The following is a 26,819-nucleotide window of genomic DNA, read 5'->3' as shown; positions in this document are numbered from 1 at the left end:
CGCCAGTTTCCAGGTAGCACACTCTAGCTGTGTCGGCTTCGAAGGGCGCATGCGCTAACGTCGGCCGCTGTTTCCCGGCGACCCCGCCGCTGGCTTGTGGACAAGCATTTTCACTGCCTGGCGGAATCGCGCGCGCGCGCGCTGGGGGCGGGGGAGGGGGGGCGTGTGCAAGAAAGGGGCGCGCGGGCCGCGCATGCGCATGCGCAGCGGCAAGCGGCGGCGCGAGCCGAGCTGGGAGATGGCGGCGGCGGCGGCGCGGAGTGTGTGAGCAGCCGCCCGGGAGCCGCCGGCCCGGGCCCAGCACGACCCCAACCCCGCCCGCCCGCCGGCCATGGGCAACGAGGCCAGCCTAGAGGGCGGCGCTGGCGATGGGCCACTGCCGCCCGGAGGCACAGGCCCTGGCCCGGGCCCCGGCGCGGGGAAGCCGCCTTCAGCACCTGCCGGCGGCGGACAGCTCCCCGCCGTTGGCGCCGCGAGGGCGACCGCGGGACCACCCGGCCCAGGTCCCGGCCCAGGCCCCAGCCCGGGCCCTGGGCCTGGCCCGGGTCCTGGCAGGTAAGCTCGCGTCGCGGCGTCCGGGGGTGTTGAGGGGGGCGGGGAGCTGCAGCCTGAGGCCGGGGCTGGGGCCCGCGACCCCGCGACATAGTCTGGACAGCGAGGTCAGACGTCCGGCCACACTTCGTCCCCAGCCCGATTGACGTGAGCCCCGTGGTGTCAGGAAGCAGCGCTCCCTTTCAAGCTATCTTGCCTTGGTAAGGCAGGATGGTGAGTGAGCGCAGGGTCAGTCAGGGCCTGCAGACCGTGACTCCGTCACGAACCCCAAATTTGTTTCCCCCCAACGCTGGGCTCAGGAGGGGCTTATGTAACCTCAACCTAGTCCCTCCGCACTGGGGAGCAGTGGGATGGAAAACATCCTCTCGGTCTGCTGGTATCTGCATGTGTCCATTGTGTTGGGCCAAGGAAAGAGCACAATGGGAGTGGCTGTCAGGGAAGATAAGTGTCACTGCGAGGATCCAGGATCGGAGAGATATGGAAATAGTTGAACCATGAACTTGGTCATGCGCTTTCCTCAGGCATTTAGTGACTATAATCATCTTTGGAGGAAGGGAAATGCCACTGAACACCAAAAAGTATTTATTTAGGCTCAAAAAATGAACAGGGTCATGTGCTTTCACCAAGGTTTAGTGAAACACCCTGGGGTGAGGCAAAAATGCTACTGAATCATCTATCACCAGATATGTTCCTGTTGCCTTATGATTTAAATTACCACCTCAAGCAAGGGAAAAACTGAAACCCATATAGAATGCTTTTAACAGAACACATCTGATCAAATACTGTGAAACTAGTTTGTTTAAAATGTATGCCAGCTGAGGTCCTACAAAAACATTCAAGTGGTAGTGAATGCAGTGCAGGGAATGCCAATATATGATCGATTAGTAGACTGAAAACTTAGGAAAGCTACCAAGAGACGACAGGATAAAATGGAAGGCATTATCTTTACACCAAATGGGTCCAGGGAGTAGCAAAACCCCAGGGCGGGAGGGGACGAAGGCGAGGAGGGGGCACTTCTGGTTCCATGTGAGTCTGCTGATCATGCTGCCTTGGCTTTTCTGTGTGGGAACACATAAACTGTGAAGGAGCATGATTTTTGATTCTTCAGCTGTCCAACTGTGACTCTCATGTGTTTATTTCCTCAGAAGTCATTTCTTAGACAACAGTAATGAAAGGCTCTTAATAGCCTGAAACCTGACACTGACAGGCCAGCCTGTGAGCATCCCCTTTAAAGGGGGAATTTGCCCATTTTACATTAGCTATTACAGTAATGCAATTGGTTAGCATATGGTTCTTAGCACTGCAAATACTGTCCGTTTTGCTGCGTGTTGAGCTGCTGTTTGAGTTTTAGATTGAGGGAGCCTCACCCAGGCTTTAGAGCTCTCTCTCTCCAAGGGAAAGCATCTACAGCTGAATGGAAAAACACCTTGTTGTTGGTAGTTATATATATGGGGAGCTTGACATTTCTCTTCTGGTAACCAAACAGGGTGCTCTGTTTTTAGTTTATCTAATGTTGCAGAAAGAGCCAAACATATGAAATTTTGGGAAGATTGGGCAGCTTAGAGGGATAAGAGGAGACTGGTGTCTACTACTCATATTCCTTTTCAGGGTTTCATTTCTACCCCATCTGTGCATTCTGCTACAGGGCAGACTCATGAATTCCTGTGGGTCGGGGAACCATGGGGCTCCTGCTGGAATTAATAGTCACATAATATTGCTCCTGGCTGTGGACAAGGCTCACCCATGGGCCTATGGTGCTATGGTCCTATGGCTCTCAAACTTAGGGTAAGCTGGGACTGCTTGTCACCAAAGCTCAGGACTAGGGGCCCTTAGGAGATGGGATTTACTGCTCCAGCTGATATGCAGCTTATCACAGTACCTCAGATGAGCAGTGCCTCCATGAAATGTCTCTCCTTCAGCATTAGAATGGCTTTTGCTTCTCACCAAAGCATCTCAGGTACCTGATGCCAAATTTAGCATGTTCTATTCAGAGAGGCTACTGAACAGATTGGCCCATTGATTGAAGAAAAGCCCCATGGCATGTGCTTCTGGGCATTCAGGAAGGAGCAGCAGCACAGTTTCAAACAAGTTTGTGAATTTGGGGGCAGTTAGGCCTCATAGAGGTAGGTGGAGGGTCAGGTAAGGGCAAGATCATTTTACTAACCTCAGACAGGTGTGGAACTGAGGTTCTGGGGGAGTCAATTCCTGGCTCTTTCCTGTTGCCATATTACCCCGTGGTACCCCAGAATTAGTCTTTTCATCCTCATACTGAGCTCAGTTGGGTTCTGTGAGGGGGTGGCTCCGCTATTTATGACTGAAGAGCCTGACTTGAATCCCATAAGTAGCAGCACCACCACACCCATAGTGCTGCCTCTTAGCTCATTTGGATGATATGGCACTTTGGGCATTGGAGAGTCCCTCAAGGCAGGGCTGTCTGCTTCTGGTTTCAGGGTTGCCTGTACAGTTATATAGCTTATACCTTTCTAAAGAAGTGCCAGATCAGAGAAACCTCTACTGTTTGAGCTGTATGCCCTGGCGTGGGCTGCATCCTCCTAGAGGAAGGGGCATCTTTCATTCATTCACTTCTTTTTATGCCTGATGTACAGTGAAGTGCTCAAGTTGATGGGATTTAACCTATGTTCATACCCACGACACACCATCAGTTCAAGATGAAAATTTATTAGTTTCCCAGAAAGCACCTTTTAAAAAAATTTCACAGAAGAGCCACAGAAACCAGTGACAACCTGTCTAATCTTTATTTTTAAATTTTTTCTTAAAAATTTTATTTATTTATTCATGAGAAACACAGAGAGAGACACAGAGACACAGGCAGAGGGAGAAGCAGGCTCCCTGCAGGGAGCCTGATACAGGACTTGATCCCTGGATCCTGGGATTACACCCTGAACCGAAGATAGACGCTCAATGGCTGAGCCACCCAGGCGTCCCCAACCTGTCTAATCTATACCGCCTGTGGGCTTTGCATGTTCTGAAATTTGCAAATTCATCTTCAGTCAATTAGCTGAGGTGTATTTACCAGTATCAAGAGCCAGCACTGTGTTGGGCTTTGTGGATGATCTGGAAGGGTATACAATGCTCCCCTGTCCTCTAGCATCTCATAGTCTGGGTAGTGAGACAGCTCTCGAAGTGCCAAATTATGAAATTTGGCTGGGCAGCTCAGTGTCTGAGCAGCTCAGACCAAGAAGTCTCGGGGTCTGAGCAGGTCAGTGTCTGAGAAGTGCTAAATAGACAGTGCTTATAGAACAATTGTCAAGTGAGAAGAGTGGAGAGGCAGAGCCAGGCTTCAAAAGAGGGAGAAACCCAAGGCATGCTGGAAAAATGGTTGGGTTATGAGAGGTGGAGAGGGAGAAATAGCATGAGGAATGTGGTCTACATAGGCAGGGACAGTGGGCAGAGAATGGGGCCAAGTGCAGGGGTATGGAAGAGAGCTGGGGCAAACCAAGTGAGGTGGCTTTCCCTTATTACCCATCAAAATCTATGATCAGCTCAAAGTTACCTCTCACTCACTTCTAGCTCATAAGCTGTGGTCATGTGCTGGAAGGTGAGTGAGGCTGCTCGCTCTGTTAACTACAGTCTGAGCTCCTTTCTCAAATGGATTCATCATAATTCTATGCCAATAAGAAAATAAAAATAAAAATAATTGGGTTTGTTAGATATAGTATATCTGGTCTGGGATTAGCCAGATTTGTTATACTGTATCAGCTAACAGTTAGGCTCTAGAAAAATCTGGGACCAATTTTTAAGGATGAAATGAAAGTATATAATTGCCAGGTTTAGAAATAAGGGCCCTTTATCATTCAGAGATCCAGTTTGGCCCGAGGATCTAGATTCTCATGAAGGGCATGACACAAGAATTACGCTAAAGTGACCTAACATCTAAATGGTAATGATGTCAAAATTTCACCCAAAGGGGCAACCATTTCTCATCTTCCTTGCCAGGGAGAAAGGGGCAGCTTTGAAAATGTAGCTTTTCCTAGCATTGGTAAGACTGATAAATTGCTGCTAAAAACAAACAAACAAACAAAACAAAACAAGACAAAAAAAAGGTATGGTGATGTTGGGGAAGAAAGACTTTCTTCTAATTATTTTTTTAACTTTTTATTATAGAAAATTTCAAATTTCCAGTAGAGGTTGAGAGAATAAGCTAATGAACTCCCATGTTTCCATTGCCCAGCCACAGTTATCACCAACTCATGGTTGGTCAAGTTTATCTGTCTTCCTCACCTGCCATCCCCATTAAGGCAACTTCCAGATATCCCTAGATTTCATCATCTATATTTCAGTGTGTATTTCTAAGAAATAAGGGCTTTGTATCACAGCACCACAGCACCACAATCACCCCCAAACAGGATAACAATTCCTTCCTTCTTTTCTTTATTTTTTTAAAAATTTATTTATTTATTCATGAGATGTACAGAGAGAGAGAGGCAGAGACATAGGCAGTGGGAGAAGCAAGCTCCATGCAGGGAGCCCAATGTGGGACTTGAATCTGGGACTCCAGGATCATACCCCGAGTCGAAGGCAGACGCTCAACTGCTGAACCAGCCAGGCATCCCATAATTTTACTTTTTTTTTGAATAATCTCTACGCCCGACATGGGGCTTGAACTCATGATCCTGAAATCAAGAGTCACATGTTCTATTGACTCTACCAACTAGGCAGGGAGCCAGTTAGGTGCCCTGATAACAATCTCTTCTTAATTTTAGCAAATACCAGTCAGGGTTCAGGTTTTCTGATTATCTTGTGAATTTATTTTTATGGTTGGTTTGTTGAGTTGTGATCTAAACAGGGTCTACACATTGGATTTGTTTGATATATTTCTTGAGTTTCTTTAAATCTGTAGATTCCATATCCTTTTTTTCTGCCTTGCAGTTGATGATTGGAGAACTGTGTCATTTGTCTTGTTTCTCACATTCTGCAGTATGCCGATTGTGTCTCTATGGTGTCATTTAAGATGTTACTCTGTCCCATATTTTTCCTTTAAGCTGGAAATTGTATCTAGAGGCCATTCAGATTCTAATTTCATTCTTTTGGCCAAGAAATTCTAGCTTTAAAAAAAAGTTTGTCAAGGGCTTCAGACATGAAAAGACTGTGAGTTCCCTGAAAGTAGATCCAGACTTTGGAGTAATTTGGGAGCCAAAGAAGATACAGTGGGTCATTTTTCTGTTCTTTTTTCTAAAGTTCTTCTTCTGAGTAGTTTTGATTCTGGATTTGAGAGGGCAAAGCTTTCAAAGCCCTTAGGTCATGCCCTTTCACCCAGCTTTGGGGAATCCTCCCTGTCTATATAAGTCGTCGGTTGCAAGGAGATAGGGTTCGGGGCTTCAATAAATCCTCTCTCTTTTCAGAGGTCCTGCATGTCTCAGTAGTGCCCTTTCTTCCTGTTAGTGATAGAAGTGGGAGAGACAGACCCTGCTGTGTGGGGGCTATTTGAGGAGAAATCTATTCCTAGAGCCTGTGGCTCATGGGCAAAAAGTAGGGGCTGACTGTGGAGGTAGGTTGGCAAAACTGTCACAATAATTATAACTACTCGTACTGGATGTCTGCTTCACCATGGGCATTCTCTTAGGTGTTTTACACATACTCACTCCAACTGCCTGGCCATGTAGCCTAAAGGCCCCATCCATCTGCATCTTACTCATCTTTCCTACCGGAGGCCTCACTTTTTACAATGGTGAAATGGTGGCCAAGACTGGCATGCCTACAGCAAGGTCCAAGTGTCACGTTAGGGCTTGAGGCCCTCCTGGTGAGCTGGGGCTTGGTGGACAATGTAGCCACATGGGGACTCTTGCCTGGGCTTCTCCAGGGGTATGTCATGCTGGCAGTGGTACTGCATTAGTAAGACTTGCTCACGCTCCTTTCCTGCCTCAAAGGCCCTTTCCTTCTCCATTTACCAGCATAGTGGCAGAAGCTAGTCATAGCTGGGGAATGAGTTTGGGACCATGGCCTCTGGGACCTGTGGTAGGGGAGATGGAATTCTAGTGTCTCTTCCTGCAGATAGGGCCTCTGGTGGCTGTCTCTTGCCCCCTTGCATTCCTGCAGCCCATGTGTCTTATACATTAGGTTCTGGTCAGCTGTGCCTGTGGAATGGAGCCAGTAAATATGCTCTCTGATTCATCTGTGCTATACTTTGAGCCCCAGGGTGGTCACAGTGCTGCTCTGATCTCTCTATCTGTTCTTTGCTCATATGGGTATCTAGGATTCTTAAGAGAGCCTTGCTCTAGAAGAGCCCCCTTACCTGGTACCCCCACTTCTTTTTTTTAGATTTTTTTAAAAAAATTATCTATTCATGAGAGATACACACACACACACACACACAGAGAGAGAGAGAGAGAGAGAGAGAGAGAGAGAGAGAGAGGCACAGGCACAGGCAGAGGGAGAAGCAGGCTCCATGCAGGGAGCCTGATGTGGGACTCGATACCAGGTCTCCAAGATCACACCCTAGGCTGAAGGCGATGCTAAACCGCTGAGCCACCCGGGCTGCCCACCCCAACTTCTTCTTCTTCTTCTTCTTTTTTTTTTTAATAATAAATTTATTTTTTATTGGTGTTCAATTTGCCAACATACAGAATAACACCCAGTGCCCACCCCCCACTTCTTAACAAGAATGTCACATGGAGGTGTATTGGGAGCCTTTAGGGAACTCTAGCTCACCCTGGGATAAATCCAGAACTGTTTGGGTGGCCTGGCTGCCTCTGAAGTGGGTGGGGCTGCTATGAGGGCCTAAGGTAAAGAATTTTCCCTGAGCAGAAATAGAAGGGTTAGCTTCTGGGACTTGGCCCCAACCACTGAAGAGATAAAAAAGCCTTAGCAGCAGCTCATGCAAGGATCACCCAATCTGGGACTGCCCTTGGGCCCAGAGTTGTTCTCCGGTGCCATTGGCTTGGGGAGGGGTTATCCCTTCCCAGGATGCTGGAAGAATCAGTAAGGCATTTGGGTGCTTTGAAAGAAAAGAGGGTAAGGAGATTTCCTGAGAGTCACACCTTTACTTCGGATGTATTTGTGCATGCAAATACAACATGCAAGGTCACTTGCTGTTTTTGCATATGGGAGTGGTTGTGAGGGATTTCTACAATTAAGTTCTATGTACTAATAGGAGGATTTTATTTATTTTATTTTTTAATTTTTTTTTAAAGATTTTATTTATTTATTCATGAGAGACACAGAGAGAGGCAGAGACAGAAGCAGAGGGAGAAGCAGGCTCCATGCAGGGAGCCTGATGTGGGATCCATCCCAGGAGCACTGGATCACACTCTGAGCTGAAGGCAAATGCTCAACCACTGAGCCACCCAGGCATCCCTACAATAGGAGGATATTAAAACGAAATTTTATCTATATATTCAGGAAACCCTTCTCTGAACACTTAGATGCCTATCCCTGGGTGAGATATGAGGAGCAAAGGAAGGACCACAAAATGGGCTGTGCTGTGCCTTCAAGGAGGTCCTAGTCTGGTAGGAAAGAAAGAGGGACTTGTTTAGATTTTTACCCTCAACTTCCTGAAATTAGAGTTTGCTCCTGCTTTTTCTTTGTTTCATAGAGTTAAGATAAATGAGAGCAAGGGCAGCCCAGGTGGCTCAGAGGTTTAGCGCCGCCTTTGGCCCGGGGTATGGTCCTGGAGACCCGGGATCGAGTCCCATGTCGGGCTCTCTGCATAGAGCCTGCTTCTCCCTCTGCCTGTGTCTCTGCCTCTCTCTCTCTCTCTCTCTCTCTCTCTGTGTGTGTGTGTGTCTCTGATGAATAAGTAGATAAAATCTTAAAAAAAAAAAGATGAGAGCATGATTAAAAGGGCTTGTATTATTTCATATTCTAAAATAGTAGAACAGGGCAGCCCGGGTTGCTCAGTGGTTTAAGCACTGCCTTCGGCCCAGGGCCTGATCCTGGAGACCCAGGATCGAGTTTGAGTCCTACATCGGGCTTCCTGCATGGAGCCTGCTTCTCCCTCTGCCTGTGTCTCTGTCTCTCTCTCTGTGTCTCTCATGAATAAATAAATAAAATCTTAAAAAAAAATAAAATAGTAGAACATATATTTGTATGGTGTTTTGCAGCTTACAAAACACATTCACATAACATATTCTGTTGGGAACTCCAAAGGCCTAATAGGAGAGATTTAGAAGAACAGCCAGCTAGCTGACTTTAGCAAACTGAAATGCCATACACTGAGCACAGCTGGAGAACCACGTCACTTCCTTGCCTCCTGCTCCGAGAAGATGGAAAATTTAGCAACAGGATGGGGAGGGCTTTGAGGACAAGAAAAGGATCAGGAAGTAGGACATTTGAGCAAAGGACAGCATAGGGTGGGGTGGGGGATGGGGAATACTGGTAGCCTCCTGGGTGGGGGTCAGAAACTCAGGCTTTAATCAACCCTGACATTGCCCCAAACTGGAGTAGGTCCTCACTATTTTCCATCTGTAAAAGGAGAGGTTTAACTAGATGATCTCCAAGGTCTCCTCCATCTCTGACAGCTTATTTTTGTTAGATGAGTAAGAAGAAAGGGTGATGCTTCCTGCTATTCCTTAGCCCCACTGAGGAGAGAAAATAGATATGTCGTGCAGACTTTGGGTTAATTAGAAGAGCTTTAAATGAAGAGGATTGCTCTTCTTCTGTGCTCTAGAGATCTTTCAGAGTGGACAAGATGACCTTGCAATCAAGCCTGGAGCCAGAAGAGGGACTGGCTGGCACCATGCCTCTCAGTTGCTTCTGGCAGATGGGAGCTCTTGAAAAGCCGCTGGCCTCCTTCTATGGGGTTGGCTGGCCAGCCACCAAGGCTCCTACCTGGGTCTGTGCAGCCCGCTGCAAGCTCCCTGTTTCCAGCCATGCATGGTTGCTTATCTCTTGTGTGGTATTCCACTCATATCCCACAGGTGCTCTGGCACCTGTGCTGCCTCCTCCAGGTGGGCAGTAGTGCAGATTCCTTCACTTATAGAGTGAGGAGATGGATGTGGTGCTTTTCGCAGTTTCTCCTGCAGCTCTGTGGGTTCTGTGGGCTCTGGCTAGGAGCTTCCTTCAGGAGCATTAGCACCCACTTTAGCTTCAGTGGGTGATATGTTTGCTCTGTCCTCCTTTTATTTTGAGCATCCAATCCAACTCGTAACAAATGCTAAAATGTCTGCTTCCATATTCTCTGAAGGAGGAGCTCTGCCTTGGTGTGAATACCCAGTGGTCAGTGGCCTTTGGTCCCTCCCAGGCAGATGACTCTACTGTTGGAAAGTTCTTTCTGTTTGTCTGAAATGGGCTTCCTTACATCTCCTGTCTCTTGGCCTAGCTCTGCCCTCTGGCATATCCTACTTATCTGCTCACAGGTTTACTCTTACCTCCTCAACTGCAGGGTTCTTCTCTAGACTTGACTCCTCCAGGTCCTCTGGCTGGGATGTAACTCTGGGACCCTCGCCAACCTGGGTCATTCTGCCCAAGGCTGTCAATATCCCAAGGACAGAAAGGTTCAGAGAACAGGACCTAGGACTCCATATGTCATATGGACTAAGAGTGTCACAATCTGAAGGATAAGTGGCCTTCACTCATCAGCCTGAGAATACCATCCTACACCTCCCTGGGTGCCCTCTGGCCCTACACCCCACACTTGTCCAGCCTTATGCTGGGCATCTCCATCCTAGGCTTGTGCAACCTAAGTATGAATCCGTGGGGGCCTGGATGAGTCTCTGCCATGTCTTCTTTCATTGTCCTTGGAGATCTCTTCCAACCTAGTGAGACCCTAGTTAGTTTCCTGAAGTAGGGATAGGACCTAAGACAGTGTACTTGTTTTTGGAATCATGCTGGAGAATTTCTCTCCTTCTTATGGCCCTGTGAGCCCACTTTCCAAATCTTTGTATCTCACTTTGAGTGGTCAGTGTTGAGCCCTCGAGGTCAAAGCCTGGCCAACTCTGGTTTGAGGTGGTGTCAGCTGAAGATGGTGGTAGAGCTGGGTTGTTTTAGAGAGGCAATCACTCCTTGCACCTATGGAAGTCTCTGTGCACCACAGAGGAAGCTTTCTCTCAGGCCTGTTCTTCCCTGGGTTGGCCATGTCATTCTGGCCTCTTTTTGGGATACACTGGCCTTAGGCTCTGTAGGGTGGATGTTCCCAGGAGCAGCAACACTCTGCACTTGAAAATTTCAAACACATATAAAAAGAAAAAAGATGGTATGATGAACCCCCTCCTGTGAACTCATCACCCAGCTTGAACAATGATCAGTATTTTGCCATCTTGTTTCATCTATATTCCTCCAACTTTTTTTTTGACTGAAGTATTTTCTATCAAAATAGAAACAAACATATCATTTTCCTCATAAATACTTTAGGATGTACCTCTAGTAGTTAAAAGCTGTTTTAAGTTAATCCAGTGACACTGGGATCCCTGGGTGGCTCAGCAGTTTGATGCCTGCCTTCAGCCCGGGGCATGATCCTGGAGTCCCAGGATTGAGTCCCGCCTCCAGCTCCCTGGATGGAGCCTGCTTCTCCCTCTGCCTATGTCTCTGCCTATCTCTCTCTCTGTGTCTCTCATGAATAAGTGAATAAAAAATCTTAAAAAAAATCCAATGACATTATCACAGCCAACAAATAATTTTTTAAAAGATTTTATTTATTTATTTGACAGAGCACAAGCAGGGGAATTAGCAGAGAGAGAGGGAGAAGGCTCTCTGCTGAGCAGGGAGCTGGACACAGGGCTCGATCCCAGGACCCTGGGATGATGACCTGAGCCAAAGGCAGACATTTAATTGACGGAGCCACCCAGGCACCCCTATAATTTCTTAATATAACTTAAAACCCAGTCCATGTTCAATTTTACTTTTCTCAAAAATGATCTTTTAGGGTTGTTTTGTTCATATCAGCATCCAAACATTGTATACCCGTATATATTGTGTGTATATATATACACACACACACACACATACATACATATGTATATGTAACGTATATATGTGTATTTGTTTGAAAATAATAGTATAGATATTTTTACTAACTCTAATACTAGTGAATGTAATTTAAGATCTCCTTGTGATTTCTTTTGTCCTTAGTTTATCCCTTTCCAGGGATGTCTAGTCTAAGTTCTATGTTTTATTTTTTTCTCTTTTAAATTTAAATTCAATTAACCTATAATATTAATTTCAGAAGTAGAGGTCAGTGATTCATCAGTCTTATATAATACCCACTGCTCATTATATCGTGTGCCTGCCTTAATGTCCATCACAGTTACCCCATCACCCCCTAGCAACCCTCAGTTTGTTTCCTATGATTAAGAATCTCTTATATTTGTCTCCCTCTCTAATTTTGTCTTGTTTTATTTTTCCCTTCTTCCCCTATGATCCTGTTTTGTTTCTTAAATTCCATATATGGGTGAGATCTTATGATAATTGTCTTTCTCTGATTGACTTATTTTGCTTACCATAATACCTTCTAGTTCCATCTACATCATTGCAAATGGCAAGGTTTCATTCTTTTTGATGGCTGAGTATTCCATTTGTAGTATTCCATTTTGTGTGTGTGTGTGTGTGTGTGTATACACCATATCTTTATCCATTCATCTGTCGATGGACACAGTTTCTGTGTTTTAGAGTTGTTAGAAATGATTCTTCTTGGTGAAGTTATATCATTAAGAAGATATACAATTAAACTCTTTTTTCCAGTTTGTGTTCTATTTGTAAGAATTGCTTTTTGATCACTTATCTGTTGCTACGATCATACTGCATGGTAAATCAGCCAAGACTTAGTGGCTTCAAACTTCAAACTTTTTTTTAAAAGATTGTATTTATTTATTCATGAGAGAGAGAGAGACAGAGAGACAGAGAGAGAGAGACAGAGAGAGGCAGAGACATAGGCAGAGGGAGAAGCAGGCTCCATGCAGGGAATCTGATACCTGACTGATCCCGGGACTCCAGGATCACGCCCCAGGCCAAAGGCAGGTGCTAAACCACTGAGCCAGCAGGCATCCCCAAACTTCAAACTTTTTATTCTCACTCATGCTGGCTAGAATTCACTGATCTAGGCTGGGCCCTGGACTACAGGGCCCAGTTATTTATTTTTTTTAAAGATTATTTATTTATTTATTCATAGACACAGAGAGAGAGGCAGAGACACAGGCAGAGGGAGAAGCAGGCTCCATGCAGGGAGCCCGACGTGGGACTCGATCCGGGGTCTCCAGGATCACACCCCAGGCTGCAGGCGGCGCCAAACCGCTGCGCCACCAGGGCTGCCCTACAGGGCCCAGTTAAACACAGGTCTGCTCTGCATGTCTCTCATCCTCCTTGGACAGCAGGCTAGCCAGGGAATGTTCTTCCAGTGGTGATGACAGATGCACAGGAAGGCATGCCTAACCACACACACACACACACAACTTCAGTCCTCTGCTTGAAATGACACATCTGCTAACATTACTTTATTTATTTATTTTTAAAGATTTATTTATTTATTTATGTTAGAGAGAGGGAGAGAGAGAGAGAAAGAGAGGCAGAGACACAGGAGGAGGGAGAAGCAGACTCCATGCCGGGAGCCCGATGCGGGACTCGATCCCGGGACTCCAGGATCGCACCCTGGGCCAAAGGCAGGCGCTAAACTGCTGAGCCACCCAGGGATCCCCTGCTAACATTACTTTAATCAAAACAATTCATATTGAAGCCCAAAGTTAAGGGATGGTGCTGCAGTTACTCTGACTGTATAAGAAATTACCCTAAAACTTAGTGACATCCAACAACCATTATTTTGCTCACGGATTCTGTAGGTCAGGAACTCAGGGCACATGGGATGGCTTATTTCTGCTCTACAGTGTCTGGAGTGTCAGCTGGAAGACTCAAAGGCTGGGGACTAGAATTATCTGACATGTCTTCATCACTTAAATGCTTTACAGTTGATTCTTGCTAGTAGCTGGGAGCCTCAGTGCTTCTCCCCATGGGCTAGTTTGAGCTTCCTGTCCACATGGTTTCTGAGTTTACAGGGTATCCTAAGAGAAAGAGAAAGAAGAAGCCAGCTGGAGACTGTACTGCCTTTTATGACCTAGTCTCGAAAGACATGCATTGTTATTTTTACCACAATCTATTCATTGAGGCAGTTCTAAAGTCCTACCCAGTTTTGAGAGGAGGAGACATGGACTCCATCTCTTGATGGGGAATGTACAGTTCTATAAGAGATTGTAGAAATCTTGTGGAGACCATTTTTGGAGAATAGAGTCTGGCACATCTGAAAAAAATATACTCCGCCCTTAGTGGGAGGAATTGCAAAGTCACATGGCAAAGGGCAGAAATCCATTGAGAACAACAATGCCTTCTACCATTTTTTTTTCTTTTCGATTTAATTTTCTTAAAATTTTGTAAAACTTTTATGTGATTCCAAATAAGATGAATAGAGAGAAGTATAGTTCTATCTTGTTCCCTTTTACCTTGTTTTCTTCCTTCCCTGATAAGAATTCACCTTTATCAGTTTTTGTCCATTGTTCCTTCTTGAAAATAATATAAGGAAAATATAGATTCATTTAACTAAAAAAAAAGAGATTCATTTAACTCTCTTTTTTTATATATATAAAAGGTAGCAAATTCTGAACACTGTGCTGAACTTTGCTTTTTTTCTTTTTTTTTCTTTTTTTTTTTTTTTAAAGATTTTATTTATTTATTCATGAGGACAGAGAGAGAGAGAGAGAGAGAGGCAGAGACACAGGCAGAGGGAGAAGCAGGTTCCATGCATGGAGCCTGATGTGGGACTCGATCCCAGGTCTCCAGGATCATGCCCTGGGCCGAAGGCGGCGCTAAGCCACTGAGCCACCGGGGCTGCCCTGCTTTTTTTCTTATAATGTATCCTGAAGATCACCCCGTAGCAGAATGGAAAACTCCTCATGATTCTTTTTTTGCATCTGTATGGTGCTCTGTCATGCAGGTTTTCCATAGTTTATCCATGGACATTGGCCTGTGGCTATTCCTCTTACAAATAGCTGCACATTGAGGAACCTGGTGTATGTGTCATTTTGTATTTTTACTATCTGTGGGGCAGTGTACCCAATGGAACGGTTTCCTGGTGTATCTATGGGATATTTTGCATGTTTAGGGTACCTCTGGGTTAGTTTCCTATGGGATGCTGAAACAAGATTGTAAATGCACATTGTGCTATGTTTTGGCAAGCCCGAGGGGCAAAGGCAAAGGTGGGGTGCTAGTGAGAGGCTTGGACAGTGTTCAGGTGCAAGGATGGTCACTGAACCAAGACGAGGGAGTGTGAGGGAGTAGGGAGAGGGAGAAAGTGCTAAAAAGTGCTCAACTTCTGAATATATGCTGAATGTAGAGCCAGAAGAGTGCTGAATGGCTGGTTTTGAAGAGTCAGAGAAAGAGAAGAGTCAGGAGGACCCCTCAATTCTGGCCTGAGCATGTGGTACACACTGAGGGCAACCTGGGGTGGGGCCTAAGATCAGGAGTTTGCTCTTGGACAAGTTGTGTTTTAGAGGCATCCAAGTGAGACATTAGGTAGGCAGCTAGGCATTCAGGTCTGGGCTGGAAAAATAAAGTAGCACCTCACCTGCACATGCATTAATATTAATGCCACCTGTTTCCTACAAGTACCCTGAGGAAGAGATAAGGAAGAGGAAGAGATTGAGGCAATACTGGGGTTCCAAGAGGGCGGATCAAGTACAGTAAATTTGACAGACTTTTACCAAATGAAATGCTGGAAATGAAAGCACTCAGTCTGAGGCCTGGCGTTAAGTACCAGCCAGTTGCCTGGTTCCTGCCCAGGGCTGAGGATCTAAAGGTGAACAGATAGATTATTAGCCCTATTTCTTATACAGAGGTGTTTGAATTAAACTTGATTAAGGCTTTGGTCCTTGCCCTCTGGGCGCTCTGACTCCATGGGGGACACCCGGGGGGCTCAGAGGACCCACTGTGGTCCATCTTCCTCATCATCATGTTCAGCTTCTAAAACAGATACAGAATTTGGGCCTCAAGCTGGAGAGTTCACTTGAAAGGGCTGGCCCATCCCACAGGCTCTCAGAATCCAAGGTCAGGGTTTCAGCCCAGGCCATAAGAGCCACAGAAACCACCTGCTTGTAATGGGAAGAATACCATTTTGTCTCTTAACCCTCACTTGAGTTCATGAATCTCCAGGAAGTTTGGACAGTGGTGTAGGATAGAGTTCCCTTGGCAGATTTGGGGGGTTGGGAAGAGGGCAGGAAGGAGGGAGCTCCTGGTCTGCGGCTGCTGCTCTGGACTGGTGATCTGCCATAGAGCACCAGGGGCAGAGATACCAGTGTTACTCTGGAATGTATATTTCTCTGAGCCCAAGGCCCTGGAGGCAGGTTGTGGCACATGGAGCTGGCTCAGAAATCAGCAGACTGGAGTAGGGCTTTCCCAGGGGCCAGGCATCCATCCTTGCTTTCCTTGTGTACTGAAAGCATTTTTGCAAATCATGGTGCTTAGCACTGACTGGTAGGGGTAGAGGGGCTTCCTGCCTGGATGCTTTAAGGGAACTGTGATGCAGGCTAAGCCTATGAAAGAGGGGCAGAGGGATCCCTGGGTGGTGCAGCGGTTTAGCGCCTGCCTTTGGCCCAGGGCACGATCCTGGAGACCCGGGATCGAATCCCACATCGGGCTCCTGGTGCATGGAGCCTGCTTCTCACTCTGCCTATGTCTCTGTCTCTCTCTCTCTCTACCTGTGTGACTATCATAAATAAATAAAAGCTTAAAAAAATTCTCTTTGAAAGAGGGGCAGAATGGGAGCAGATAGAGCAGGGCAGCTTGCTCTGGCTCCCAACAGGCGAGGTCTGCCACACTGCCTCCCCTTCCCCTTCCCTTAACTCCTCAGTTTTATCAGAGTATATTGTGGAGTCCATCTCAGGGTCCTTGCTCTCTCACTGGTACTTGGCACCTCCTTGGCCACCTTGCTGTATTCCTTGGCTTGCTTGAGCTGTGAGGACGCAGACACTGAGGAGCTGCAGACACATAGCCTCTGCCCTGTCCCTACTCAGGCACTCAGGCAGGTATGAGAAGCCCTGGGAAACCCATCTAGGACTCCAGGGACAGGTGTCACACAACCATCTTCTTTTCTAAATGGTAAAAACCTCCACACCCCTGAGTGTGTGCTGAGGAAGCAAAAATGTCCTCCCTATCCTCAAGTCAGAAAGCCTGGTGGGGACACTTGGCAGGAACACTATTCCCTTTCAATTATCAAGACCCTGGCTTACTGCTCTGGGTCTGCCCTGATGGTGTGGAGAACCCGTCTTTGGAGGCAGGAAGAAAGAAGAAACTAGAGGCTTTGCCTTTTGGGAGAGCATCTTGTGTTCCCTTTAGTCCCTTGTGAGCACTTATTCTGGGACACCCAGGCCTGTGAAGTAAGGGGCCAATGACCCCAGAAATAATCAAGGCTGAGCCTCTGGCAAGGTATTCAGGGAACACGGGCCTCAGTCAGGCTCCTTTAGCATCATTTTCCCCAGTCCCTAATGGTAGCTCAGGATAAAAACCAAGACATTGATATAAAGGCATGCATTGCTTTCATAAAGATAGTGATGATACTTAGTAGTAATTGATTTTGCTTATACAGTGACTTTTCCTCTGTGTATCTCTGTCCAGCAGAGGATCAAGATTACTGATAAGGGATGGAAAGATTGAAGCCAGAGTTTGTTTTTTTTTTCCAAGAACCCCATAGCGAGGCAGGGCAGGACCAGGATGAGGCGTGTGGGCTTCCCAGCCCTGGCCTCTGCTTGGTGGATCTCTCCTGCCACTTTGGGATGAGGAAACTTTCATATGTCCAGTCAGAAGATTGGACATCCAGTCTGAGGACTGGTCTGTTTGATATCCTTCCTGTCCCTGGATGGGGTTAGCTGGGGGAGAGGGGAGCAGGGGATAGTTTTAGAGTGACCTTGGGATATAAGGCTCCGGGGCCAGATGAGAGGAGTCCAGGCCCTGGTAGATAGGGTTTGAGGACAAGGCCTTTGCTGTGGTGAGACTCCTTAGAACAGCCCCAGAGTTCTTACCTGGGTCAAGCCCCAGAGGCCTCCGGGTCAGAGGTCAGAGGCCTTCATTTTTGGGAATGAAGACAGAGATTGTTCAGTCTTTCCTTCTGCAAGCTGCCATGGACTCAGGGGTTACCTTCTCAAACAAGCTAACACTCTGTAGGCCACCCTGGAATGTATAGCCTTCAGGAACAAGACCTACAACCATTTAAGTGATTCCAGTAAAGTGTGCTGAATTTTATTTGATGCTGTGCTGTGGGAGTGGGTTTAGACATGTGGGATACAAGTGGCACCACCACCACCTGCCCCCAATAAATTAACTTCTCCAAAGGCCCAGCTTTCTCCCCAGGGAATGTTTTCCTCCCAAAAGATGCAGACTCATTGTTTAAGAGTGTTGCTTCTTTGTCCAACATTTTTGTTCACTGTTTATTTTCATTCAGTGTTTGTTCATTCAACAAGCATTTATTAATCCCACTGTGGGTCAGGGTTTGTGCAGACTGTGAGTTCACAGAGGAAATGCAGTAGGCAGCCTGGTTGGATCCCATACTCTGGGTGAACAAGAAGGGCTCAGCCAAAGCCACACAGTTAAGAGAAAGGAACACCAAAACTTCTCTTGTCCCCCCACCCATTTTGTAGTGGATTGGCCTGAGCCTCAGATAATGGCTGCTTGTACACACACACACACACACACACACACACACACACACACACACTGAGACCCTGATTACTTCTGGGGCTCCAGAACAATCTACTGGCCATCTTCAGTGGGCATTTTCCTGTCTTAGCTACCTACACCTCCCTGTGGGCTGCTGCTTCTTCTTCTTCTTTTTTTTTTTTTAGATTTTATTTATTTATTCATGAGAGACACAGAGAGAGGCAGAAACATAGGCAGAGGGAGAAGTTGGCTCCCTGTGGTGAGCCTAATGTAGGACTTGATCCCAGGACCCTGGGATCATGCCCTGAGCCTCCAGGGGTACTGTAATCCCCAGGGTTATCTGGCCTGTCCTATCTATTGCTGCCATCTGCTACTCCCACCTCACTGGCTGTGGCATGTGTGCTTTCCTCAGCTGCACTCATGGCTCCTCCACCATCTGCCCTAGACCCCATCTTGAATCCGCCCACCCTCTCCACTGGCCGCTGAAGGACTGACACATACTTTTTTTTTTTTTTTTTAAAGAAACTGGATCACACTGAATACATTGTTTTGCAGCCAGCTTTTTTCATGGAACAATATAGGGAGACATTTCTCCCTACTCTCCCATTTCTCAAAGAATCAACAATTTTAGGCCCTAGATAACTTCTTGTCACCTTGTCACTTCTTGAATTGGAGCAATCCATAGTGCCTTTTGGAGTCTTTTGTCCACTCCTGTGTCTTAGGCTCATGTCCAGGCAAGCTCCCAGACCCTTTGCCGTAGCTAGATACCTACTTGCTCAACCTTCAAGAGCAACATGAACTAGAGCAGCACCCTGTAGGGGTAGGACAGTGACTTTACCGCTGTGGCTCTGCCTTTGAACTTCAGAGAGTTTCCTCTGACGACTCTGGTCTGTCTTTCTGGCCAGGGCCATCTCTTGTACGTAGGCGTCCATGTGGAATTCCATTTTCTTACCCGGTATGTGGGATGAATTCACTTTTCTTTATTTATAACTTCTTCAGGTTGCATTGCTTAGATTCCAAATAATCTGAGCAGTTTGCTTGCATAGCATGGCCACGTGCAGTGTGAGGAATCATCTGTGGCTGGCATCTTGGTCCCAGATGGTGCCCCTTCAGAGATTCAACCCCAAATCTGAAGGAGGGTGGACTTCATTTCTTTGGCCTCTTCCCTACTAAGGGTTTTGGTATTTGGAATTTGAAGATTTTTTTCTAACACAGCCCAGCTCCACCTTGCATCAGACTTCTACCCACTCCAGGGCAGGATGGTGCTTGGACTCATTCATTCATTCAGTAAATATTTATTGAGCACCTGCTACGTGCCAAGTACCATTGTAGGCAGTCCTCGCTGTTGGCTATGGATCCTGTCCTGCTTCTAAATTTCTTCTCCTTTAATTTTTTCTTTTTATTTTTTATTAAGTAGGCTCCATGCCCAGGATAAAGCCCAATGTGGGGCTTAAACTTACGACCCTAAGATAAAAAATCAGATGCTTAACCAACTGAGCCACCCAGGCAGCCTCCAATTTTTTCTTTGTTTTGTAGGTTTTCCTACTATTTGTGGAAGTTTTTTGCCTCTAAATTTGCACTAGGAACATGATTATAAATTTCTAACTAATCACATCACAAGAATTTTTCCCTGGGATTTTACTCAAAGTCTACTTACTAGGAACATTTTAGTCTGCTAAGAAATGCCAAACAACTAGGAGGTGTGTTTCCTGTGTACTGGCCTCAATGTGTTTCTGAGGAGGCACTAGTTTTATAAGGTTGGGGGTCTGAGAGCAGGGCATGAGGGTCATAAATACCCTGGTCGGTTCCTAGACTCACTGCCCATTCTTCCAGTACTCTTTAGCTGCTTTGCTTCTTTTGTCATTAGTGTTCTCATTTGTGAAAGTGGAAATGATAAGAGGACCTGCCCTGCATGGTTGGTAGGAGGTTGATTATGTGAAGAGAGAGCCTGGCACATAGAGTGAGCTGAGAACACAGTAGCTGCTGGGGGTGATGCTGTTACTGTTTTGACTCCCAGGAACAAAAGACACTGAAATCATTAACTATTTCATGGGCTAACGTTTGTTTGTTTTTAAAATATATTTATACTACTTTTTGTTTTTTAATTTTGTGAATGCTTAGTACATTAGCACAGAAGTACAAGCTTATAGTTTAGAAATGGTTACTGCATTCAGATAGTATTTTTAATCTTTTTTTTTGAGCTATAATTCACATGCCATAAAATTCACCCATTTAAAGTGTATCACTCCCTGGTTTTTAGTATAAGAGTTTGTGGTCTACAAAAGCTGCAATGCAAGTTTACAACATTTTTATCACACCAAAAAGAAACCCTGTACCTATTAGCAGTCACTTCTCATTCTTCCCCATCCCGAGGCTTAGGTAATCACTAACTTACTGTCTCTGTAGATTTGTCTCTTGTGAACACTTCTTGTTCAGAATAATTTAATTTTTTGTGTGTGTGTCTGGTTTCTTTCAGTTAGCATGTTTGCAAGACTCATTCATGATGTAGCATTCTTTAATGTTTCTTTTTATTGCTCAATAATATTCTGTTATATGGACATACCACATTTTATTCTTTGGTTCATGGATATTTGGGTTATTTCACTTTTTTGGCTTTGGCTCTTATGAATAATTCTGCTATGAACATTTGAGCACAAGGTTTTCTGCAGACATGTTTTCATTTCTTTTGGATGTATTCCGAGGAGTAAAATTGCTAGGTCATATGTTAACTCTACATTTCACATCTGAAGAACTGCTGGACTGTTTTCCAAAGCAACTTGCACCATTTTACATTCCAATCAGCAATGAGGATGGCTCTATTTTTCTCCATATCCTTGTCAACACTTGTTATTATCTTTCCTTTTCTTTTAGCTATCCTGTGGGTATGAAGTAGTATCCATCGCAATTTTGATTTATATTTCCATAATGATGAATGATTTGAATATATTTTGAGGTGCTTATTGTCTATGTTTATATGTACTCAAATCCTATGCCTATTTAAATTGAGTTGCCTTTTTATTGAGTTGTAAAAGTTCTTTATATACTCTAGATAGTAGACTCTTATTGGATATTTGATTTGCAAATGTTTTCTCCTATTCTGTGCTTTATCTTTTTACTCTGTTAATGATACATTTGGCGTCAAAAAGTATTAAATTTTGATATAGTCCAGTTTACCTTTTTTGTTGTTTTTTGTGCTTTTGGTTTCATATCTAAGAAATTGCCCAACCCAAGGTCATGAAGATTTACTTTTGCCTTTTTCTTTTTCTTTCTTTCTTTCTTTCTTTCTTTCTTTCTTTCTTTCTTTCTTTCTTTCTTTCTTTCTTTTTTATAAGAGATTTTATTTATTTACTCATGAGAGACAGAGAGAGGCAGACACAGGCAGAGGGAGAAGCCGGCTCCCTGTGGGGAGCTCAGTGTAGGACTTGATCCCAGGATCATGCCCTGAACTGAAGGCAGACACTCAACCACTGAACCACCCAGGCATCCCTACCGTTGTTGTTTTCTAAGAGTTTCATAGCTTTAGCATTTACATTAAAAAAAAATTTACTTATTTATTTTAGAAAAAGAGACTCTGTGTGTGTGTGTGTGTGTGTGTGTGTGTGTGTGTGTGTGTGTCTAGGTACAGTGGGAGGAGAGAGAATCCTCAAACAGACTCCCTACTGAGCAAGGGATCCCGAGATCATGACTTAAGCCAAATCAAGAGTTGGCCACTCAACCGATGGAGCCACCTAGGCACCCCTTGGCACTTACATTTAGGTCAGTGATCCATTTAAGTTAATTAATTAATTCATTCATTCATTAATTAGAGGGATTGAGAGAGTAAAAGTATGAGCAGGGTGAGGAGCAGAGGGAGAGGGACAAGCAGACTCCTCCTCACTGAGGAGGGAGCCCAACTTGGGGCTTGATCTAAGGATCTGGAATCATGACCTGAGCCTAAGCCAGATGCTTAACTGATTGAACCACCCAGGCACCGTTTTTGAGTTAATTTTTAGGTATGGTGTGAGCTAGGAATCCAACTTCATTTTTTTTTTTTTTTTGCGTGTAGATGTTCAATTGTCCCAGCACCGTTTATTGGAAGGACTATTTTTTCTATATTGTATTTTCTTGGCATCCTCATCAATAGGAGAGGAAGAGAGATAGAGGAATTGATTGGTCAGTGGAGCAGTGAGAACACGCACACATAAATTAAGTTTACCATCTTATATGGGCATGGTTTGTGGCAGCTCAAAATAAGTACAATAGTACCATCAAAAGTCACTGCTCACAGATCATCATAACAAGTATAATAATAACAAATTCGAAATATCTCAAGACTTATCAAAATGTGACATAGAGGCACAATGTGAGCAAATGCTGTTGGAAAAATAGTCCCAATAGATTTGGTCAATGCAGGGTTTCCACAAACCTTCAATTTATTTAAAAAAAAAAAGGCAATAAAATGAGGTCTGCCTATATTTAGGAATGTGTTAATTTATTTTTACTTGTGAATTCCCCAAGTTTTTTCTGTTATCAATTTCTAATTTAATTATGTTGTGTTCAGAGAACATATTGTATGATTTCAGTTCTTTTAAATTTATTGAGACTTGTTTTATGGTCTTGCTTATGGTCTAAGCTCTAGAATGTTCCATGTGTACTTGAGAGGAATGTGCACTCTGCTGTTGTTGGGTGGAATGTTCTACAGATGTCTGTTAGGTCTATTTGGTTTATACTGTTGTTAAGGTCTTCTGTTTTCTTATTGATCTTTTGCTAAGCCGTTCTGTGCATTATTAATAAGTGCTCGTATTGGGATGCCTGGGTGGCTCAGCGGTTGAGCGTCTGCCTTTGGCGCAGGGAATGATCCCTGGATCCAGGATCGAGTCCCCCATCAGCCTCCTCCTGGGGAGCCTGCTTCTCCTTCTGCCTATGTCTCTGCCTCTGTCTCTGTCTTTCATACATAAATAAATAAAATCTTTAAAAAAAGTATTGATATTGAAGTCTTTAGTTATTGTTGTTTTTTAAAAAATATTATTTATTAATTTATTTGAGAGAGAGCAAGAACGAATGGTGGGGAGGGGCCGAGGGAGAGAGAGAGAGAAAAGCAGACCCCCTCCTGAGCAGGAAGCCTGATAGGGGGCTGGATCCCAGGACCCAGAGACCATGACCTGAGCTGAAGGCACACGCTTTACCAACTGAACCATTACTGTTGTTGAATTTTCTATTTCTCCCTTTAATTGTCAGTTTTTGCTTCATGTATTTTGGTGCTTCATTATTAAGTGTGTGTGTGTGTATATATATATATATATATATATATATATATAATTGTGTATAATTGCATATATTATATATTGATTACATACAATTATAATAATCACATATAATTTTCATCTTTCTAATGGATTGGCCTTCTATCAATCTTTATCTTCAGTAATATCTTTTGTTGTTGTTCTAAAGTCTGTTTTGTCTGATATTAGTATAGCCACTCTAGCTCTCTTACAGTTGCTGTTTGCATGGTGATCTTTTCTCATTAAAAAAATTTCAATCTGTTTGTATCTTTGAATTTAAAATGTGTCTCTCATATATAGCATATAGTTGGATTTTTTTTCTAAAGATTTTATTTGTTCATGAGAGACACAGAGAGAGAGAGGCAGAGACATAGGCAGAGGGAGGAGCAGCAGGCTCCATGCAGGGAGCCCGATACAGTACTCAATCCCGGGACTCCAGGATCACTCCCTGAGCCAAAGACAGAGGCCCAACTGCTGAGCCACCCAGGCATCCCTAGTTGGATTTTTATTTATTTTTTAAAGATTTTATTATTCATTAGAGACACACACACACAGAGAGAGGCAGAGACACAAGCAGAGGGAGAAGCAGGCTCCATGCAGGGAGCCCGATGTGGGACTCAATCCCGGGACTCCAGGATCACACCCCGGGCTGAAGGCAGGTGCTAAACCGCTTAGCCACCTGGGGATCCCCACCTAGTGGATTTTTTTTTTCCTAGCTGGATTTTTAAATCCAGTTTGATAATCTCTGTCTTTTGGTTAGATTGTTTAATCAATTTTTATTTAATAATGTTATTGATATGGTTGGACTTACATCTGCTGATTTGTTTTTTGTTTTCTGTATGTCTCATGCTGTTTTACTCCTTTCTTTCTCCTTACTTCTTTTATTAAATGGACACTTTCTAGTGTAATATTTTAATTCCTGTGATGATTGTATATATATATGATTTTATTTATTTATTCATGAGAGACACAGAGAGAGAGAGGCAGAGACACAGGCAGAGGGAGAGGCAAGGCTCCTCGGGGAGCCCAGTGCGGGACTCAATCCCAGAACTCCGGGATTATGCCCTGAGCCGAATACAGACTCTCAACCACTGAGCCACCAGGCATCCCGATTTTTTATATATTTTTAAATTATTTGCCTCGTGATTACTTTAACATTAGAATTTCCATCTTGTGTCAGAATCTACTTCAGATTTATGATAACTTAATTCCACCGCAATTTCGAAACCTTACTCCTCTATAGTGTCATTACTTCCTCCCTCTTTTTATGCTTATTGTTGTACATATTACATCTATGTGTTATAATCACTTATAATTGTAATAATTATTACTCTATATATAATATGATGTTATATATAATCTAAATAGATATTTTAAAAAAGCTGAGGGGAAAAGGAGAGCAAGTGTGTATTTGTAGAGTTTATATAAACCTTCTTATTTCCCATTTCTGATTCTCATTTTTCCCTATGGATTCATCACTATGTAATGTCATTTCCTTACCTCAGTACAGCTTTGTTCCCACCCACCTGCTTTGTACTCTTTTTGTCAAGCATACTACTACATTTCTATATGTGATGAGTTCAGCAGTACACACACACACACACACACACACACAGAGTTATGGAGTTTATGCAGTTGCTTTCTTTTTTTTTTAATTTTATTTTTTATTTATTTATGATAGGCACACAGTGAGAGAGAGAGAGAGGCAGAGACATAGGCAGAGGGAGAAGCAGGCTCTATGCAACGGGAGCCTGATGTGGGATTCGATCCCGGGTCTCCAGGATCGCGCCCTGGGCCAAAGGCAGGCGCTAAACCGCTGCGCCACCCAGGGATCCCTGCAGTTGCTTTCTAATCAGTTAAGAGAACAAAAGAGAAGAAGCATGCAATTATACTTTCTCATACTTACCTACATAATTATCTTCAGTAGCACTCTTTTTTGTGTAGATTAGAATTACTATGTGGTGTTACTAGTTGTCTGCCTGGGGAATTTCCTTTATTTATTTATTTTTTTAAAGATTTTACTTATTTATCCATGACACACACAGAGAGAGAGGGAGAGACACAGGCAGAGGGAGAAGCAGGCTAGGCTCCATGCAGGGAGCCCGACCCGATCCCTGGTCCCCAGGATCATGCCCTCGGCTGAAGGTGGCGCTAAACCGCTGAGCCACCAGGGCTGCCCAGAATTTCCTTTATTATTTCTTTCTTCCCACCACCTAGCTTTTTGAAGTATAATTGACCTTTATTATTTATTGTAGGGCAATTTGCTATCAGTAATTTTTTTTCTGCTTTTGTTTATCTGAGGATGTCTTTATTTTACCTATTTTAAGAGTTTCTCTTTTTCCAAAATTTTATGTTTGTTATTAAAAAGATTGTTGAGGGGACGCCTGGGTGGCTCAGTAGGTTAATCATCTGCCTTGGCTCAGGTCATGATCCCAGGTCATGATTGAGCCCTGGGTTGGGTTCCCTGCTCAGTGGTGAGTTGCTTTTCCCTCTCCCTGCCCCTCCCTCCTTTCACAGTCATGATCTTTCTCTCAAATAAATAACTAAAATCTTTAAAAAAATAAAAAGATTGTTGGGGGAGACCCCTGGATCACTCAGTCGGTTAAGCGTCTGACTCTTGATTTCAGCTCAGGTCATGATCACAGGGTCATGAGATTGAGCCCCACATTGGGGTCTGTGCTGAGGGTGGAGCCTGATTGAGATTCTCTCCCTCTCTCTGTACCCCCTCTGTCCTGAGTGTGCTCTCTCTCTCTCTCTCTCTCTCTCTCTCAAAAAGATTGTTGGCTCTGATAAGGTTGAGAACCAAAGACATAGAGTAATATTATAAAATTATGAAATATCAACACATTTCTTATCCACAGTTTTTAAAAATGGCAAGCCAATGGAGTAGAATACTTTGAGACCTATTTGATTTTTTTAAAATTAAGATTATTGTAGATTCACATGCAACTGGAAGAAGTCCTTTCACAGTTTTCCTGGTTTCTCCCAGTGGTAACATTTTGCAAAACTATAGTATAGTATCACAACCAAAATATTGACATTCATACCATCCATACCAATCTTATTCAGATTTCTCTGGTTCTACTCATGCTCCTGTGTGTGTGCTTATTAAGTTGTATATGGCTTTATCACCTGTGTAGATATGTGCCTCAAGTGTTGCCATCAAGATTCGGAACAGTTCCAGCCACAAGGGTCTCTTGTGTTGTCCCTTTACAGCTATATCCACCCCCTACCTGTCTCTTTCCTTCACTCCATCACTCACCCCTGACAACCACCAATCTGTCCTCATTTACAAAAATTTGCCATTTCTTTTTAAAAAATATTTTACTTATTTATTCATGAGACATAGAGAGAGAGAGAGGCAGAGACACGCAGAGGAAGAAGCAGGCTCCCCATGGGGAACCCCAGGATCATGACCTGAGC

At 44.4% G+C, this 26,819-nt stretch overlaps 1 protein-coding gene across 1 annotated transcript in view; it reads left to right on the top strand.

Moving 5' to 3' along the window:
• The first annotated feature begins 331 nt into the window (after positions 1-331).
• Positions 332-26,819, top strand: part of BSN (bassoon presynaptic cytomatrix protein) — a 97,808-nt gene continuing 71,320 nt past the window's right edge. Inside the window, exon 1 of the mRNA XM_055344459.1 lies at positions 332-555. Within this exon, the coding sequence (XP_055200434.1) occupies positions 332-555 (224 nt within the window). The remainder of the gene's footprint in view (positions 556-26,819) is intronic.

Source organism: Nyctereutes procyonoides, unplaced genomic scaffold (assembly GCF_905146905.1).
Source record: "Nyctereutes procyonoides isolate TBG_1078 unplaced genomic scaffold, NYPRO_anot_genome, whole genome shotgun sequence".
NCBI lineage: Eukaryota > Metazoa > Chordata > Mammalia > Carnivora > Canidae > Nyctereutes > Nyctereutes procyonoides.
The sequence above is the reverse complement of the archived record's forward strand: the minus strand, read 5'-3'. Positions and strand labels throughout refer to the sequence as shown.